Below are 21216 nucleotides of genomic sequence, written 5' to 3' on the forward strand. Positions count from 1 at the left end.
AGAGTGATGACTGTGGTTGGAGGGATGCAAGGACAGAAAGATGGAGATGTGATTACTGCAACCCATTATTCAGGATGTCTGTTCTTGCTGAGACATAAAAAAATAAACATGATAAAATCTAGGCCAGGAATAAATGAATTTGCGGCAAAAAGAAAGATGACTGTTAGTGACTGAGGGAGAGAAGAAAGGATGTCATTTTCTCCTGAGCTTGTTTGTCTGCAAGGAATAATTCCAGTCATTTAAATGCATGATTTATCTATGCTCTGTGTGTTTAAATAAGGAGGAAGGTCAGCATTGGGTGGGAGTAACAAATCATACAACTTCTCAGGAGAAATTCCTCACTAGTCAAGGACACAATGGTCAAAAAATGGGCTCTGAAACATATAGAACAACAAAGCTGATTACTGAATCACTGTGGAGTGTAACACAGACTTGTGCCAGCTCCCAAAAGCACAGTGTGAAAAGACGTCAGTTGCTCCCTCCTCATTCTCTATCTCCAATGTGCAGCACTGCAGCTTGGTTTGTTCCACTGGGTTCCATCAGATGATGATGGCATTCCCCGGGCCAAATTCAAGTCATTAGTGGGCCCCAAGCTGGGCCACTTGCACTTACATAAGAGAGAGTGTGTGTGTGTGTGTGTGTGTTTGTGCAACCAGTAACAATGACTGAGCACCCACTGGTGTTCTTCTCTTCTCTCTATATTACACAGCTAATCAGTCACAGCCCCGTGCTGCAACATAACACTTATCCCCTATTCTTTCAGTGTTTTAAAGGTCCAGTGTGTAACGTGTTTAGTTGTTCATTATCAAAATCTGTGTTGCCCGTTCACAAACTTGTCCTTTTTCATGAATATTTACCACTACCATCAATTCCAAGTATTCCTTTAGGCTTGAAATTTTACATTTTCATTCGCATGAACCAGTGGTAGACGCTCCATATTCATGCACCATCTTGGTTGCGCATCTACGTTAGCCGGTAAGGGACATACAGGACATACTGCTCCGCCTTTTGCGTTTTCGCTGTCACATGATAAACTCACAGGTGCTGCTAATGCTGCTAATGGGTATTGTAGCTTCCCGGCCCTGTCATGTTTGAAGAAGGAAACATGGAGGACAACACATATTCAAAATCCGAATTTCAGCAACAGGAGTCTTCTTCTTTGCACAGGAAAAAGAAAAAGGATATGAAAAGAGCAAGAGACCGGCTTTTTGAAGCGTGAAGGCTACCGTAGCTTTAATACGTACTTTGAACTGCATGGCGAGAGAGTTGATTGCGATATATGATCTCATCGCTAGATGGGAAAAGTTCCTACACATTGGACCTTTAAGGCAGTATGATGGAAATTATTATTATTATTTTTATTATTATATTAAGACAGTTAGGTCTTAACAATAATTATAATAAAGTAAGAGACATTTCTGTTTTATTACAACTCGTTTTAGCCAATTATTGTCATTTCACACTGACACCGCAATAATAATCCCTCATTGCACACAAAAATATGTCCATGCATGATTACTGAAATTTAAACCAAGAAGTTGGTCTGTAAAAAGGCATTGGTGTTTTTTTGTTTTTGTTAAACCTGTGTGATGGTTCTTCCTCCAGTGAACTCCTTTTTGCCAATGTTGCGGCAATCCCGATATCAGTAATGAACTTGTTCAGTGCAAAGTTAATATGATTCATTGGAATATGAGTCATTAACAGAGGGAAGTAACAAGTTCTATGACACCAACATTTCCAATTAATTAATTATGTTTGCTCTTGCTCCCAATTTGTAATTCTGAAATGGGAATGGTCTATTCTTTCAGAAAGAGATGTTAGTTCAAGTTAACTTATATGGACTTAATTGGGGAGAATGTTGTCAACTTGATGTGTTTCAAGACTCTGCAAAGTGAGAAATCTTCCTGATGGACTCTAATATTGCTGAATACTTTATGAGCTCATGCTGTCAAAGATATGCAGCTGAGCAGAGAATGCCTTATGCAACACAAAACAACTTCATGGAAATCTTTAAATGATGAAGCTCGGCTTTTAACTTCAGATCTTTCAAAAAGAGAGAAAATATCTCTCTCGCATGTTCTCAATCCACAATGCATTTCTTGAGAACATGGCATTCTTTTTTTGAAGAGACTGCAGTACATGAACAGGCGTTGTGTATTTTCAATTAAGGCTCAGTCTGTTCAATGTGTTTTGTGTCATTGTAGAGATTCAGAGGTCAGCTACTGTATGAAAATAAAAGTTGTAAACACAGAACAGATAATTAAGCTGTGGCCACTGAGAGTCATAAACCAGCCTGCTGCCAGGCAGACGCTTGACTAACTGACTGTCTTCATCTCCTTCTGTGTCAACTTTTCTCTTTTCCTTTCATTCCCTTTATGTCTCCCATCTGTTTCACTGAAACTGCACAGTATGACCACAGGGAACACTTGAACATAATGTTCAAAAGCATGTACAGGCTGGCATACAGTTACTGTACACCACACATGAACACATAAATATTATAACAATTAGTCAATTAAGTGATTATGTACAGTAGATGACAGAAAATAAATAAATCAACAACACATTTTTAGATCACAAATGGCAAATTAATTAGTTTGAGGTTCTCAAATATTATGATTTGCTGTTTTATATTGTAAATCTAATATTTTGATATTTTGGTCCATTGGTTGGGTACAAATGAGAAATTTAAAGACATCTCCTTGGGGTCTGGGAAATTGTGATTTTGCACTTTCTGTATCAGCCCTAATACACACTTACTTGAGTGTGGTCATCTCTGTGAGGGACGGCTGTGTGGCCTTTAGGTAGCTGGCTCGTCGTGCCTGGACCTTGGGTGAGGGTTTGGGGCTGCAGTCCGAGTCGCCGCTGTCTTCTTCTGCCATGGCCTTGATGTAGCTGCCACTGCGCATCCGCCGGCACGGGATCTCGTCATCCTTACCCAGTGGAGAGAAACCGCTCCAGTCATCCTGAGGCACCTGTAGAGATTAGGTGAGGATAAGGTAAACAGGGACCAAACACAGGTCACCCTCCAGACATGAGAGTTTTTACAGATGCACTTACACATGAATAAAAGCAAGGCTGCAACATTTTCTACCCTGTCCTGATATAAATACCTGTATCACAAAGCGCTTTTCATGCCTTAAAAGATTCAATAGTAACCGTATCAATGTAGGGTCCGGCTTGATCATACCATAAGCTTGTGAGTGCCGGAGGCCTCCTTTTGTCTGTTCTGTGATGCATGCAGCATATCAAAAGCATGGAATTAATGGTTTTGACAAAATGTTGCAGTACCCTGGCCTCTGCCTACTCTCCTGACTTTTCACACACACTAATGAAGGTAAAAATAAAAGGAGGCAAAGCTATTTCCCATCTCTAATCTGAAAGAGAGAGAGAGTCAAAGACAGCAGACATGGAGAGAGAGGGAAAACAAAGGGGGTTTTGTTCAGCAGAACCACTGCAGTCCCAATGTGAGTGGCTGTTAGGGCACCAGCTCTGAAGTGAAAGAAATGAGATACAGAGCGAGAATCATTCAACAGACCGGTGTGTAACTAGGAAACCAAGCTGACTTTAATGTCAGGGGCAACTACAGATTGTTCCAACGTCTTGGGGAAGACTGGGTCTGTGATGATGTCAAAAGAATATAATGTTATGGAGAAAAAGTAATAAAATAAATGAAGTCATGCTTTTTAATCCCATTACCCTCACAGTATAGTACAGCATATTTACAAATGCTCTGTGAAGTTGCACAAGTGCATGAAAAGGTTCAGCATTAATTTAAATGTGTGCATGTGAGTACATGTATGTGTGAACATCAAATACAGACTACAGCATTCCATCCCAGCAGTTGAAGCTAATAACACATCTTGTTTTAAGGATTCCAAAAATGTCTGCAGACTAACTTGTCAGGCTGCGCTCCTTGAAAGCCCGTTTTTCCTTTCAGTCTCCCTTTCAAGAAAAAAAAGCGATAGCTCTTTTAGGCTGGGAGAAAGTTGCTGTATTGCAGCGACAACATCCTTCCTTGATCTGCTCGCTCTGTTTTCCAGGCTGTTAAAATGCAAGGCCACACTCTCTGTCTTTTATCCTCCCTCACTCTCGCTTTCTGCCTTTTAATTTCCCCATTCACACACAGAGGAGCAGAATGACGTGATGATTTTGCTTTTGTTTTAGGATGATACCAGGGATAAGTCAACATGAGACCAATACTTATTTGAGACACATAGAATGAAAGGATGGGGCCAATGCTTACCCAGTCATCCCCTCTAAGGACACACACACACACACACACACACACACACACACACACACACACACACACACACACACACACACACACACACACACACACACACACACACACACACACACACACACACACACACACACATTTACATGCAGAAATAACAGAAGCATGGAGGAGCAGCTCACACCGCAGAATGCATGAAGCATGACATGCGAGAGGTGGGGCTGTTGTAACTGTCCTACCTGTAGGAAGTGGCAGGTGCGTCCCTGCTCGGCTTTCACTAGAGCTTTATCTAGGTTGACTGAGGCCTTCTGATAGACCTCTCTTGCTCTGCTCACCGTCAGAGTAGAAGACCACGAGCTCTTCTTCAGCTGCACTTTGCCATCCAGGGTGCCCACCAGTGGCATACCTCCGCTGCTGCCTCCGGAGCACGTCGAGCATTTCACATCGTTGTTGCTGCGTGACGTCTTGAGAGAGTGGGCGCTGATAGTGTTGTAGGACTCCATGAAGTACTGCGATTGGGATTTGTCCGGGTGGCGCCCCATGGTCATGACCCCTGAAGGCAGGCCTCCACTGCTGCCCCCGTGGTGATGGGGGTAGAGGCACATCTCCCGGTCAAGCGTGTCGTCTGAGCTCCAGTAGCCTGAGATAGCAGTGTGCATCTTAGGCTCCGACTTGGAGCGGTCTTTGCTCTTACTGCGCTTACTGTGCTTCAGGGTGCCAGAAGAGGAGGGTGGGTCATCAGGACTGGATTTGCTGCCATTCATCCTCCCACTTCCTCCACCACCAGACCCTGATGGCCCCTCCAGGGAGTGGGATTTGGTAAAAAGCTTCTGGACAGAGTGAACAAGATGGCGGATTCGACCAGGGCTGTCACTACGTTGGTGTTCTACTGCAGTGCGCTTGTACTGCAGTGTGTGGTAGCCTTCACGCTGCACCGGTGCTTGGCGCTCAAACTGCTCTAGTAGATTAGAAGGGATTCGGTTGTTGTTTCCACCACCTCCTCCACCTCCCTTACTGTTCCCTGTTGGCCCAGTATAAGGCACCATAGGGCCACACTCCTCCTTCAGGTCATGGTGAGAGCTGTAATGTCTACGAGGGAAGGTGCAGCTGGCCAGGTCAGGGTAGGCATCGCATTCAGACTGGAAGGTGTTACGCTGGGTGTAACAGGGGTGGTCAGCAGGATGAGCCTCCCCAGGGTTGAGAAAGTAGGACCGACGGTCCGAGTGCCCCATGGTCATGGAGTTGTAAGAGGGGTCGCAAGTCACCGTGTGGTGGTGACTACGGCTGCTGGACAGGCCTTTCATTGTCATCGTGGCCGGGTCGACGTGCACATCTAACTGCTGCTGCGGGAAGTCTGCACAGGCCCCAACACTAGCTCTACAAAGAAACACACAGCCATGAGGAATAACAGACAAACAAACAAGAAAAGAGAGACAGAAAAGATAATTATAAATATCTCATATTTGCATGCACTCAAAAGCACAGTGTATTTATCGGCTTTAATTTGAAGAAGATGCTTTTCGGTAGAAAACTTGATGTTGACGAGATTTGGACCTTTTCTTTTATTTTTGTCCATCAAAACTTCAAAAAGGAGAATCTCTAAATATAGCAGCGACTTGGCTGCTTGTTCCCTGACATCCAAGTCTGTCCTCAAGCTTCCTCACCCACTTCCCTGTTGTCATCTTTTAGATTTTAGTGAAAGCTTGACAGGGGATCGAGGAAACAGAGAGAAACAAAGCAAGAAGAGGTATCAAGAAGAGTTCAACTCTATTTCCATCTCAAGTGTGTGCTATATTCGTTCAAGGGTAGTATTCAAAAAGTGCATTTCTTTTTTGCTTCACATTACACCTGCTTAGTGTGCGCACATGCACATCCCCCTACCCACAAACAACAAATGATCCCAGCCTGATCCCACAATTTTCCTCTAGTTCTCCTCTAAGGGCAAACTAATTGGCCAGTAAAACCCAGCTGACAGCTTCTGGGCCGGTCGAGGCAAGCGGCAATAAACGACCTTTCCCTTACATGGTGACATGAAAACAATGGCATCCATCAGGGCCCTAAAACTGCCTTCCTTACCCATCTGGGGCTGTGGCTGGCTAGCCACTGAACCCACACCGTTTCCAATGGACTGGAGGTGAAGCTAATGAGACAATAATAAGAGCCTATGCACCCTGGTGTAGCACTGTAATAGCAGTGGGGCCAAGCCTGTGCGGGAATTTCATTACTACAATTTATAATGCACTACCAAAGGCCACTGTGGTGAATAAAAAATAAATAAAAAAGGAGGAGGTGGAGGAAGAGAACGAAGGGAGGAAAGATAACAAGAGAAAATGAGGGAGACAGAGCAACGGAATGAAATATCATCTCAGTTCTTTACATAACTAGAGGACACTGTGTAGAGCACATGCAGGATGTATTTATGTGCGTGAATATAGAGCTAGTCAGATCTATTATTTTCTTTGACGTGGCTATAAACTGGGTGCTGGATTAATTGAAAAACTGGGGAAATTATTCATGCAATTCCTTGTCTGTACTAAACCAGTTGATCAAATCATTCTGGGAGATAATAAGCCAATATATTACACTTGCATTGTTAGAGTGAAAATGAAAAAATATACAGTGGTCAATCCCTAACCTCATCTGCAATAAACTCACAAGAGGGAACTCGCACAAAGCGTACACTACATAGCCTACCACACAGACATGCACAGTGTCTGCTTCTTGCAGGGCACTTAAAAAGTGGGCTGTGTCCAACTAAAGGTATTCATTGCAGTTGACAGAGATCCCTTCTGTTGGCCACTGAAGCACAGAATGTGACCTAAATAAAAGGCCCTCGCGGTGATCCACAGCAGCGTGTTTGTGGCACAGCTGTCTGCAGCCCTGCACTAAAGCTGAAAAGCCGAAGTTGGGTCATGCTGGCTTTCTGCCTCTCACACACACACACACACACACACACACACACACACACACACACACACACACACACACACACACACACACACACACACACACACACACACACACACACACACACACACACACACACACACACACACACACACACACACACACACACACACACACACACACAGGCTGCATATCCATGCTGAATTTTGATGCTGCTAGCTTGTAAAGTGCAGTTTATCAACAAGAAGAAGAGGATATGCTGGTTTGGCCGGGTCTGTCAGGTATAGCCTACAGTGACACGAGGAAAGCTCATAGACAGCTGTGGTTATGTATTGTGCTCCATGTCCATTGTAGTTGACTGACCCAGTTGTGTCTCTACCTGCCTGGTCAAGCCAACCTCAATGTAGGAGCCAAATATGTTGTTTCAAGTGTTCAGATTTTGGGTGTTGTTTTTTGTATGTACATTGGGTGTCGCTGTGGTATTACCTGAGGCAAGGTTATAAAAGGTAAGCTCTAAATTGTTGCCGGCAGGTGTTTGGCCCAGAAAGGGCAAATGGTTTTTGACCGCTAACGCTGTGACACCGAATGCTGTGATGCTGGAGTGCATTGGCGCCAAAGCCTTTGTTCTAAAGTTGTCTAATTGTATATGGATTTATCGCTGAAAACATAAAATAATGGACATTTTCTGCTGGACGGTTAACCAAAAAGAGCGCAGACAATAAGACTTTCCACTGACTGAGAACCTTTGACTCACGTGACTTTCATTATGAATCGTAACGCAGCGTCGGACATAACTACTGGTGTGCGTAAAAGTAAAGTTAATCCAGTAGTGTGACTGGTGGGCATGAAGTACAAACTGAGAAACGGGTGGTTAAGCTTACTGAAAAGGCATTTGCTGGTGAATTGGATAGGTTACAAAATGGTAGAAAGGCGAAGCTAAACAAGGCAAGTGTGTTAAGAAAATCCCTACAAGGGTTGGGTTTAAAGAGTGACACAACACAGGTAAAGAATGCTCTTGGAAAATTGATGTATGTGATGAATCAAAATGCATGCATGAATCTCTGTTGCGTCTACTGCCACATGATGAATGTGAAAAACATGAGATATGGTTTAAAGCAAAAATGCTGTTGTTGTTGCAAATGCTTGTGTTGAGAATATAAATCCTAATGACAGCGTTTCACATGTTGGTAGCAAAGGCTCAAAAAGTAGTGTCAATAGTGGTAAATTAAGTATAACATCCTCTGCAAGGATAAAAGCTGAGGCAAATAGAGCTGCATTGGTAGCTCGTGCTGCAGCGTTAAAGGAACAGCATGCTTTGGAGGAGCAGGAGCAACATCTAAGGAGGAAAAGAGAGCAGCTTGGTTTGGAGGTTGAACTAGCTGCATCTAATGCTATGCTGGTAGTATTACAGGCCTCTGATGTAAAAGGTTCTTCTCAAGCACCCTCAAATGGCATGAATTCATATCTGGAAATGGAAATGAGGAAAATGGAAACCGTCAATGTATTAAACCCTATGGCAAGGGAGTACAAACCTGGTTCAAGGAAACCTAAACAACAAAATGACTTGACTAGAGGATCATTGCCACCTGATAAGTATATATCTATGGATGTGCGACGGAAGGAAACTGAGCAATGGGTTAAATCTGCTTCTAAACATCAGTGCAGTATTGAACAGCAGCAGAAAAGCAATATGTTGGGAACATTGCATCATTCTCAATGCCAACCAACAACTGTGCAATTGAGGAATGATGAAGGAACGCAATCCAAATACACTCATCAAATCAGTCCAAATCCACCTGGAGACATACTTCACATCATGCACAGGCAAAACGAAATATCAGCTGCTTTGGTGCAGCAGCAGCTTTCGTTGTCGCTGCCACCACAAGATATATCCATCTTTGAAGGGGACCCTCTCCCATACAGAGCACTTATCAAAGCTTTTGAGCAAGGAGTGGAGGAAAAGGCAGGAAAGGCAGATTGTTTGTACTATTTGGAACAATTTACCAGAGGACAGCCACAAGAGTTGGTGTATAGCTGCCAACATATGGAGCCTGAGCGCGACTATATAGTGGCAAAGGGTCTGCTACAGGAGCACTTTGGCAATCAGTACAAAATTGCAACTGCATATATGGAAAGGGCGCTGACCTGGCAAACAATAAAATCTGAGGATGTAAAAGCACTTCAAGCCTACTCCTTATTCTTGCGTGGCTGTGGCAATATGATGGAGGAGCTCCAGTACATACAGGAATTGGACATGCCTGTTAACATGAGAGCCATCATTTCAAAGTTACCATTCAAAATGAGGGAGCAATGGAGGACCATAGCTTATGGCATAATGGAAACCACTAACCAGAGAGCTCACTTCAATGATCTGGTCAGATTTATTGAGCGTCGTGTCAGCATTCTTTCTGACCCGCTGTTTGGTGACATACGGGATCCATCGCCTGGCATTGCTAACATGACGACTTTCACCAGGTTTAGATCTCAGCCGAGGAACCGAGCATATGAAAATATCTATGGATTTGCCCAAGGAAGTTAAGGAGCCAACATCGTATCAGGAAAGGAAAGGAAAAGAAAGCTGGATGCCTTTGCTGTGCTGGTATGCACTCATTGGAAGAATGCAAACAGTTCCATGGAAAGCAGCATAAAGAAAAGATTCACTTTCTGAGGGAAAAGTGAGTTTGCTTTGCATGTTTAGGTAATGGTCACATGAGCAGGGATTGTGACAGGCACTTGACATGCAAGGTTTGTGGTCAAACTCATCCCACTGTGCTACACATCAAAAAGCAAAGTACCACTACGGAACTGTTAAAGGAACCAAGTAATAACCAACCAACTTCATACGAAACATGTGGACATACAGGGGCCGGTAAGGATCAGTGTGTTCTATCCATTCTCTCTGTACAGGTGAAGTCCACAAAGGAAAATCGCATAATTAAAACCTATGCTTTTTTGGATCCTCGAAGTTCAGCTACATTCTGCTCGGAACACCTAATGCAGAAGCTGAATATTACAGGCAGAATTACCAACTTCCTGTTGTGCACAATGGGGCAAGAACATGTTGTTCCAGCCTATTCCTTGATTGGTTTGGAGGTATCTGGTCTGGATAGCAATGGCTTATATAGGCTTCCAGAGGTTCTCACGCAAAAGAAAATGCCGGTTACAGCAGACAACATGGTGACGCCTGAAGACCTGGCTAAATGGCCATACTTGTCAAAAGTACACATCACAAGCCTAAAAGCAAATGTCGACCTGTTAATCGGAACCAACGCTCCCAAGGTGTTGGAACCTTGGGAAGTCATCAACAGCTGCGGGAATGGGCTGTATGCTATTAGAACTGTGCTGGGATGGGTAGTTAGTGTTGCTTCCCTCAGCTATGGTGAACAGGATATCGGTGTGTAAACTGGAAGAAATGCTAACCAATCAGTACAACCATGATTTCAATGAAAGGAATACAGAGGAGAAGAAAAGGCCAGAGAAGACCACAGATTTCTTGAAATCATGGATCACGCAGCAGTACTTCAAGATGGGAAATATTGTTTGAAATTGCCATCCCGGAACAAGGAAGTCTGTCTGCCCAACAACTTTGTAGTGGCTAAACAAAGGATCGAGGGATTGAGGAAACTGTTTCTTAAAAACAAATGCTTGCACCAGGAGTATGCAGAGTACATGACTAACCTAATTGGTAAGACTTATGCGGAGCAAGTACCGAAGCAGGAGCTGCGTCGTGGGATTGGGAGGGTGTGGTACATCCCTCACCATGGTGTCCACCATCCAAAGAAAGGATCCCTTCGTGTGGTATTTGACTGTGGAGCCACTTGTCAAGGAGTCTCGTTAAACAGTGAGCTCTTGCAGGGTCCTAACCTTACCAGCTCACTGCTAGGAGTTCTTACTCGCTTTAGGCGGGAACCTGTGGCATTCATGGGTGACATTCAAGCCATGTTCCACCAGGTGAAGGTTGCCAAGGGAGACAAAGACTTTCTTCGCTTTCTATGGTGGCCAGATGGTGATGTAAATAAGGAGCTAGTGGAGTATAGAATGACGGTACACCTGTTTGGCACTGTTTCATCTCCTAGTTGTGTAAGCTATGCACTGAGGAAAACTGCTGATGATAACCAGGCGGAGTTTTCGGCCAAAGTGTTTCAATGTGTTAAGCGGAATTTCTATGTGGATGATTGCTTGAAGAGCTCAGCCACTGAGGGAGAAAGGGAGGCTTCATCTTGGAAAAATGGATCAGCAACAGTCGCTTCGTTTTGCAAGCCATCGCAAAAGATCAAAGGGCTAAAGACCTAAAGGAGTTGGATCTGGATCGGGACAAGCTTCCAGTAGAAAGAGCTCTGGGTTTACAGTGGCGTGTGGAGACCGACTCTTTCAGGTTTAAGATGGAGATAAAACAACAGACTCTCACGAGACTTGGTATGTTGTCAGTGAACTGCTCAGTGTATGATCCTCTGGGTTTTTCTGGCACCTATCACTGTGGTTGCCAAAATGATGCAGCAAGAGCTATGTCGGAGGCGTTATGGATGGGATGATGCTTTACCACAGGACATATTACACCAATGGGAAAGGTGGTTAAAAGACTTGTATCTGCTGGCTGCATTCAATGTGGACAGGTGCATTAAGCCAGTGGACTTTGGGAAAGTCAGACATGCCCAACTACATGGAGGAGACTTAAGACAGCAGTGGCATGGTTTCTCAGGTTAAAGGCCATGTTACTGATGCGGAGCCACCTGAGAAAGCAGTCAGAGGCTGCTGCGGCTAACCATTCAGTCAGGATGGACGGATGCTTACGGCAAGCCAGGAGATTTATCTGAGTTATCTATCTAGAGTTATCTGGGAAAGCAACAGTAAGTCGGCACAGTTCCATATACAAACTGGATCCAATGGTGGAGAATGGGCTCTTGAGAGTTGGAGGAAGGCTGAACAGAGGAGCCATGCCCGAGGAAGCCAAACATCCCCTCATTCTCGCCAAGGATCAGCATGTATCTATGCTTATTCTCGAGCATGCACATCAGAATCTGGGCCATGGTGGACGGACTCATACGCTGTCCACAGTGAGGAAGAGATTTTGGATCACCAAGGCCAATTCAGCTGTCAGAAAGGTCATTGCTGAATGTGTCCTGTGTAGCCGGTATAATGCAAGAGCAGTCAAACAGAAAATGGTAGACCTCCCAAAGGTGAGAATCCTTCCTGATCAACCGCAATTCACAAACACGGGAGTAGATTACTTTGGACCAGTCGAAGTAAAGAAGGGAAGATCAACCTGTAAGCGATACGGAGTTATATTTACCTGTATGGCGAGCAGGGCCATCCATCTGGAAGTAGCAGCATCCCTGGAAACGGACACATGTATCAATGCTCTGCGATGTTTTATCAGCCAAAGAGGACAGGTGACACATCTGAGGTCAGACAATGGTACCAACTTTATTGGGGCAGAAAGGGAACTCAGGAAGGCTCTTGCTACTTTGAACCATGACAGGATTCAAGGAGTTCTGTCGCAGGTTGGAATTCGTTGGAGTTTTAATCCACCAGCTGGTTCACACCATGGCGGTGTGTGGGAATGGATGATCCGCCTGGTGAGAAGGGTTCTTAACTCTGTCTTACGTCAACAGACATTAGATGACGATGGACTTCATACAGTGTTCTGCGAAGCTGAGGCCATTTTAAATGATCGGCCAATTACTAAGCTCTCGAACGATCCTACTGACCTTGAACCTCTCACTCCTAACCATCTTCTGCTTCTGATGGGTAAACCAGCTTCGCCACCTGGAGTGTTCGAGCCTCATGATCAATATGTGAGAAGACGATGGAGACAAGTGCAGTACATCTCTTCTTTTTTGGTCTACATCTCTTCTGATCTTTTTTGGAAGAGATGGGTACGGGAGTACTTGCCTTTGCTTCAAGAAAGGCAAAAATGGAACCAGAAGAAAAGGAGTTTGATCACTGGAGATATTGTTGTAATAATGGATTCTTCTGCTCCCCGTGGTTCTTGGCCACTTGGCAAGGTTCTTGCGGGTTTTCCAGACAAACTGGGGCTTGTGCGGTCTGTAAGATTGCAGACTAAAGCCAACATCTTGGAAAGGCCAGTGACAAAACTCTGTTTGTTGCATGGAGTATAAATTTGTTTGTCTTGACCATTATGAGTCTTGACTTGTTTGAATTGTCATCTCCTCTATCCATTGCCAATTACGGACCGGTGTGTAGGAGCCAAATATGTTGTTTCAAGTGTTCAGATTTTGGGTGTTGTTTTTTGTATGTACATTGGGTGTCGCTGTGGTATTACCTGGGGCAAGGTTATAAAGGTAAGCTCCAAATTGTTGCCGGCAGGCGTTTGGCCCGGAAAGAGCAAATGGTTTTTGACCGCTAACGCTGTGACACCGAATGCTGTGATGTTGGAGTGCATTGGCGCCAAAGCCTTTGTTCTAAAGTTGTCTAATTGTATATGGATATATCGCTGAAAACATGAAATAATGGACATTTAATGTTACACGGTTAACCAAATAAACATACTGTTATTCTGCAATGCAACATAGTCAGACGATTCTTGAATGCTACACAGCATGTTAACATCAGCGTGTCAGCCAGGTCACTCCGGGTTAAAATCACCTCAGTGGTTACGGTATCAGACCAAACAACTTTACACTCAATATAGCACAACAACTGGATAGGCTATATTACAACTCTGAAACAGTAACACAATATATTTGTCAAGTTGTTGTCAGGATGTAATCTGTCTTTCCATGCATGTTGCTTATTGGTCGTTTGCTAAGCCACACCCATTTTAGTTACTGATGTTACGCTTGTCAAGTGTTCCATTCTCATGAAGCACATAATGCAGTTTCAATGATAAAAGTGGCAGATTTGACACACAAAATTCTTAGTAGTTTTTAAAACAATAGGTCTTTGATTTCAGAAGGTATAGACTGAAGCAGGCTTCTCATTTTGATCCGCTGACTTTCAATTTTGTTGTTGTTGCTGGCAGATTTTGTCAACTGCAATAGTTAGTGACCTAATTAAAATGGAAAATATGCCACCCTTGATGTGGATGTCCAATTGGTATTATGGTAAATGTAGTCAATTTCAGTGTGTTCAGTTATTGTTGGATGCTGTCGTTGATGCCAACCCAGAGAGAGCCTGTGTGTGCATTAATATACATAGAGTTTTACTCACTTGGATCTTGAGGATCCTGAAAAACTAACTGGAAAAGACAACCAAGACCAGCAGAGCCGAGAGGGCAGATGACCATTGAGTGAGTAGCCTATTTTTGGTCACCTAATGCTATGTTTTGAAACATTTAAAAGGGGTCTTAAATATGCACTTGATGGCTACATGATATAAAGCCAAAAGACGAAGCTACATGAAGCAAAAAGTCAGCATCCTCACCAGTTGATGATCCATGTAGAAGAGATAGAAGCAAAGCAACATCATTGAATAGCAACAGACCAAAGGGCTTTTTTTAACATAACCTATAACCTTGCAAACTAATGTAATTAGTTTATGATGTACTCCTTGGATTGGGTAATGCTTGATTACTACGGTAGACTGTAAGCTAGTTAGCTGGACATGCTAACGAATGCAGTTTAAAAAAAGACACCACCCTCCGATCTCAGAATGCAGAATACTGTTCTTACTAGAGCCCCGAACACCGCTTCAACACACCGTAAGAAAAATCCAAACCTTGACAGTCATGCCATGACTAGTTCCTGGTTCTTACGGTATGATTGGACAATTGGACGATTGTGGAAGGGATTAGTGATCAGTTAATTGTCACTATGGAGATTTGTATTGAGTTACTCCAGCAGCAGTACAACAATTTCATGAACTATAGTGCTCAAAACCCATCTCCACAACACAAAACCAACAAGCAAACAAAACAAAACAAAACAAAAAATCAAGGAGACCCAAACAACTTGCTCCTTTTACTTTGTGTGAACAGGCTCCGAAAACCACTGAGACTTCATTAAATATAAAGTGATTGTGTGCTGAACAGCAAGGTGTGCAAACAAAATGCAGGAGTAGATAAAACAAGTCAGGCTATGAATGTTAATGCCCATTAACACCTGCACTGAATCAGCACAGCAGGCTAAACTCTATTTAGATGCCATGCTTCTTTGGGCTGAGATGAGATAAATGGAAAATAGATTTTTTTTTTTCTTACATAGTAGCCAATCTTGCATACAGCCTCACAGTGGTCAAATCTACTCTTAATTTTCTTTACTTCACCCTGTGCTTTGAGACTTACCAAAGCAAATAAACAAAGGTGGTATGAAAATGCAAAGTAACATCAACTTACTGCATACCATCTTTGGAGGAAGTGGTGAAATCAATATGCCTTAGTGTGAGAAGACTGCAGCAGCTTCTCTTGCTGGTAAAAAATAAAAGGCTGCTGTACGGATTGCAGTTAGTCTATTTTCCTCAATCGACATCAAACGCTGGTTGCAAACGGAGCTCAGGGCATACAGAGCTTCCTCAAGGCCTTCAGAGGCCACAAGGCTACAAAAGGGCTCTTCTTCTCGCTCAAACCTGGCAATGATTTCTCCAAAGTTAGAAAACATTACAAGTCTGCGCTCACGGGGCATTAAATCCCCTCAGTGGACATGGCTCATCTTATGTGTGTGCGTGAATGCTTTTGTGAAGAACCAAAGGAAATAGTACAGCACTTTATCTCAATGTTTCAGGTCAAGTGAAGTTTTGCCTTCATCCTGCTAACATTTGCAGTCCGAAGCTATTGCATGATATTACTGCACAGACTGGATATAAAGGTGTTGATATTGTACACACGCAATGTTTCTATGTGTGAGACAGAAAGAGGATGACAGTAGGCCTTCATTATTAAATACTGAATTATCATTCAGCAATGAAGGTTTGACTGTGAAAATACAAAATATCTTGACGTGCACAGAATGCTACAGAATGCTACATTTCTTGAATACTTGATTGTGACGTTATATTGTTCTTCTCAAATTTTAGTTTTGTGCTTGCAACAAAAAAAAATGTTTAGAAGTCTCTGTGCTTTTTCCCCTCTTTCTGTGTCATTGTTTGACATGAACTGGGATGTCCATTCACTCCAGGTGGCACCAGTCATAAAGATAGCTTTGGTTTAATTTTCTCAGGTTTTAATTTATTTTCCTTTAAGACGTCTGCTGCCACTAAACTACAGTAGTGGTTGATTTTGGTGAATTTTGTTTGTGGTGCTCGAAGTCTTTAAAGATGACATTTACTCGGAACAGTCCACAGACCGTTTTTAAAAAGGAACTAATGAAACAAAACTTAATGTTATTTATGTCCACTTTAATAGCAGAAGTCTCAGCAATGGAATCTTCCCTGTAAAATAGTGAGTGATATAAAAAAGTAGTAAATGCTCTGCCTTGCTACAGATGGACATGAATGTTTCCATTGTAATTTGTATACAGACTTTATTCAAAAACACCCAGGAGTGAAATAACTGCTTGGCATCTTATCAAAACATGCTAAATAACCTGACAAATAAATACATGTTTACATTGCATCTTTAAAGTATTTATTTTTTAACCAAACAGATGATGAGACCCTTTCGTAGGTGCAGTTTCACCCGACACCTAATAGGCATGTTTCTGCTCACTTTATGGGCTGCATTATGAAAACACATGCCTTCATGGATTGATGTTCTCTGTTTCCACAAGACAGCTCCTTTGTCACAACCAAACTAATTAGGCTGACTGTCAGGGCTCTCTCTGATAAATGGAGTGACTGTGCTGAGTTATAGTGCAGTACACACCAAACACATTCTGGAGACAAATTCTTCAAGTGATGAGGTCTATTTGATCAAGGTAAACAAATTAACAGAGGCATTAAATCTAGAGAAAGACTGGTGTTGTTTGTCACTGAGGCTTGCGCTACTTGTTTGCAAAACTTCAACAACAGGAAAGTGTGGTGAAATTGCAGCAATGGAGGCAAACAACATTTGAATGTAATTCTCCAGTTATCACAGGAGGTTTGAAAGTACATATCGAAGTAAAAAGCATTTCAAAATTATAACTATTTTATGATATGCCTATTTATCTTTAATTTTGTTTCATTCTTTGTTTTCTTCTCCACGGAAGACGAAAAACATTTCATTCACTGGAAATAACTCAATCCTAAAGTGACATCTCATATGATGGATTCATGTAGACACTACATGTAGGAATACAGTAGTTGCAATAACATATTAGAAAAGTTCAGACTATACCATTGCTGTGCTGAAAAGCCTTCTTCCCTTTTTTCATAAAAATGAATGTACTCATTCATGGATACCTTGATCTTTAAAGGAAAAAAGATTGAACTGACATTTTGACTCATAACTAAAGGCCATGACTCCACTGAGATTGCTATTGTATGGCTTAAGGTTGAATCCATCATGGACATAAAGTGGGAGTCAAGGATAAAGAAGACATCTCCATCTGTTCACTTTGAAGGGTACCATTTACAGTAAGATATGATATTATATGATATATAAAGCAGTAGGGATCTAACGGTGCACAGTGTATAACACTTTCACAAAAGGCAACAGGTCACAAGGCTAAAAAAAACTACTGTGTTATGGAATTAAAAATAAAAACTAAGAGTTGCTTTTTCCGAAAAGAGATGCATCAAAAATATTTATTGATTTAATTTTTTTTTAAAGTAAATGCTGTAGTATAACTAGCAGGAGACAAGTAATAATTGAGGTAAATTTGGAGACATTACGTTATTTAATCATTGAATTAATAAATATTTTACTCTTTTCGGTGTAGTAATTTGTAGACGGCCCTAAGCACTCGTCTAACTGCAGGTAGCAGCAGCAGCAGCAACAGAGAGCTGAGGAGAGCATGCAAGTGTTCATAAACTTCTGGTGTACTTACAAACTTTCCAATCCATCGTTTTATGAGCGCATAACCTATTTGTACTACTTGTAGACGTTTGGTATCATTTCGGGCATTATTAGTGGGGTAACTTACAAGATACAAACGTGGGTCCGTTAGCCCCTGCGCTAAGCTATTCAGCTGATAACGCTACTCTAGCTAACTCTCCCAATGTTCGACCCAGGTGAAAAAAGCTTCTGGGGGGGTGTTTGGCTCGAGGTCATGGTGCAAAGGACCCTAGGGTGAATTACTCCGAACCATCACTTTAAGTAACACACAATCAGGTCAGTAGGAAGTCGACATCCTATCACAGCAGATATTATTGATGTTGTTTTATTCCAGAACTCATGCACCTGTTCACACTCCCAGACCATTTGCAGGAAAGTTCCAGTTTGTCCAGGTTGACAGAACATGCAATAGGGATTGGGAATGACTTTAGAGATGCATCCCTTCTGAGGAGTCCAATGACATATGTTGAAGTGGATCTGCTGGTGATTGGGTTCTTGTAGCAATGGAAAATGTTTTCCCAAACTGTCTCCCAATCAATTGCGTTTCCCCATGGTACACCATAACATTTTAGGGCTGATCTTAAGCGCAGATACAAGAAGAAGGATGTCCTGGGGACCTCAAATCTAGCTCTAAGGTCTTCAAAACTCAACATACCTTTCTCATTGAATAACTGGTTTACAGTGTAAATGCCTCTGTAACGCCACTGCTTACAAGCAAAGGGTTTGTTACCAGACATTAAGTGTGTATTGTGCCAAATTGGTGTGTTCAAATACCACTTGTTGATGTAGCATAGTTGCTCCTCCACCTGTTTAAAGTGAGTCAATGTGTTGGTGATAATAGGGCCACAGGCTAGCATACACTTTCTTGGACACACACCTGCAAAGGCAAGGTTTTGCTTTCTTCGACTTCCAGTGAGGTTTTGTTCTATTTCTCTCCATGGGACTGTAGATGAGGGGTCCATCCTCACTCTGAGGGCCTGTAGCTGAAGGTTGGGGAGGGCCAAGCCTCCTGTGTTTGAGGTACGTTGCAGGGTAGAGTATTTTAGTCTAGGTGGTTTATTATTCCAAATATATTGCCGAATTAAGGTATCAAGTTTCTTCCAGAAATTTATCGGTGGGGGTAAGGGGATCATTGTACTTAAAAAATTCACAGGAGGAACTAGGTTCATTTTAACAACAGCAATCCTGGAGCGTAGTGATGCCGGCAGTGCAGACCAATTGGCCAGATCCCTTTGAACACTACTTAATATAGTTTCATAGTTGTCCTGGACAACTCACTGTAGGGATGCGTGTATGGTGATTCCCAAATATGTAATTTTGCTTTGGGTTGGTATTGTAACACCAATGGTTGATGTCACATGCCTGTTGTTCAATAAAAGAAGAATAGATTTATTCCAGTTAATTTTATAGCCGGAGATTGAGCCAAATTCGTTGAAAATCTTAAGAATTTTTGGAATAGAGTCCTCAAGATCAGCAATGTACAACTAAATATTATCTGCAAATAATGATATTGAGCTGCTACTGGATTTAATCTGGATATTACAGATTTTATATTGCCTTATGGCTTGGGCTAACGGTTCAAGAGAGATTGCAAATAGCATGGGGGATAGCGGACATTCCTGTCGCAAGCCCTGCTTAACATACCCTTCACCATACCTAGAGATTGGCATGGTTTTATGTCAGTTAGCCTAATAGCTGGTTTGATTAGCATTGAGAGATGATTTTACGGAAAGTAATCCATGCCAATCTCTAGGTATGGTGAAGGGTATGTGATGATGTGGGGCTATTTTAATTCCAAAAACCAAGGGAACTTTATCAGGATGCATAGTATCCTGGATCCATGAAATAACTGGCCTTTAAAAATAAAAATCTGCCTGCCTCTATGGGAATTTAACATAGAGGTGTACTCACTTTTGTTGCCAGCAGTTTAGACATTAATGGCTGTGTGTTGAGTTATTTTGAGGGGTTATACAAGCTGTACACTTAATACTTTACATTGTAGCAAAGTGTAATTTCTTCAGTGTTGTCCCATTAAAAGATATAATGAAATATATACTAAAATGTGAGGGGTGTACTCACTTTTGTGAAATACTGTATGTGTAAAACACACCAATCTAGTTGGAGCAATAAGAAGATTATGAGCTGAACAGACAGCATCCCTCATGTTCTTTCAGTCCAGCTAAATGTTAACAAACATAGACTTTAAACTGACCAGCCAGTATTTATCATGTATTTTCAGTCTGGTTAAGTGTCCCTTTAAAGCCTGCCCCCGAAACTTACATACCGTGTCCTCAGGATTTATCATGTTTTTTTCAGCCCGGTTAAATGTCCACAAAAGCATAGACAGTAGACGGAGTAGCCAGCATTCATCATTTCCTACAGCCTGGTTAGATGTCCCTTCAAAGGTTGGTTCCAAAACCTACACACAGCGTCCTCCAGTCAAACTCTGTACAGTAGCCCAAATACCATTAGTCCACCGGTGCGGAGTCCTCCAGTCGCGGCCCCGGCACCGAACGCAAAGTCCCACCGCTGCCCTCCGGTTCCTCTGTCGGTAACGGTCCTTGGCTTGGGGAGACCCTTGCATGTAGCGTGTCTTCCTCCACTTCTAATTCCAGCCAGAAAACACCTGGCTCCATGGCTGCAGGGAAGGCGAACTCTCTCCCTCCGTGGATCGCTCCCAGGGCGGGCAGGCGGCTAAACAAGTCTGAGTTGCGTTCAGCATGTAGTTGAGTTCCTTCAGGCAACCGAAGCTGCTGGATTGTGAATGTGAATGTCAGATTGCTCCGGCTCACATACCATAATTTCCTGAATCTCAGGTTCTGCCTCGGTGTGTTGGGTCGAGGCATTAATTTCCGCAAACACTTCTTTCACTGCGTTGTAGATCACTGATTCAAGCACACTTAGCTGCCTCTCCAAAACCCGAGCGATTATATCCTCCATGATAGATAATGCGTTCACATCAGTTGCTCAATTAGCTAACATTCCATTAGCCACCGCCATGCTAACAAATTTCTCTGAACGAGTAAATAGTTTAGGCGACAGAAAGACCCAGCTTTTTCGTGCCTGCAGGTGTTTCACTGAGTCGCCGTGATAACAGACAAAACAGTTTGGCTTTGAAGAGAAAGTAATAGACCTGGTTATTTAGTGAAATAGGGAGGTGAGTGTGTGAGCCTCAGTCTCTTGCAACCATAGTGGT

The 21216-nt window shown here is 42.7% G+C and overlaps 1 protein-coding gene across 4 annotated transcripts in view; it reads right to left on the reverse strand.

Annotated features, from left to right (window-relative positions):
- Positions 1-21216, reverse strand: part of LOC120552245 (disks large-associated protein 1-like) — a 92907-nt gene that overhangs the window by 28057 nt on the left and 43634 nt on the right. For 3 of the 4 annotated variants that reach the window (XM_039790105.1, XM_039790102.1, XM_039790103.1), the window contains exons 3-4: positions 4483-5620; positions 2761-2975 (exon numbers count right to left, since the gene is read on the reverse strand). In XM_039790105.1, the coding sequence (XP_039646039.1) occupies positions 2761-2975; positions 4483-5553 (1286 nt within the window). In that variant the 5' untranslated portion in view covers positions 5554-5620. The remainder of the gene's footprint in view (positions 1-2760; positions 2976-4482; positions 5621-21216) is intronic. The other variant, XM_039790104.1, reaches the window with a different exon arrangement.

The sequence above is a fragment of the Perca fluviatilis genome, chromosome 22 (assembly GCF_010015445.1).
Source record: "Perca fluviatilis chromosome 22, GENO_Pfluv_1.0, whole genome shotgun sequence".
Taxonomy (NCBI): domain Eukaryota; kingdom Metazoa; phylum Chordata; class Actinopteri; order Perciformes; family Percidae; genus Perca; species Perca fluviatilis.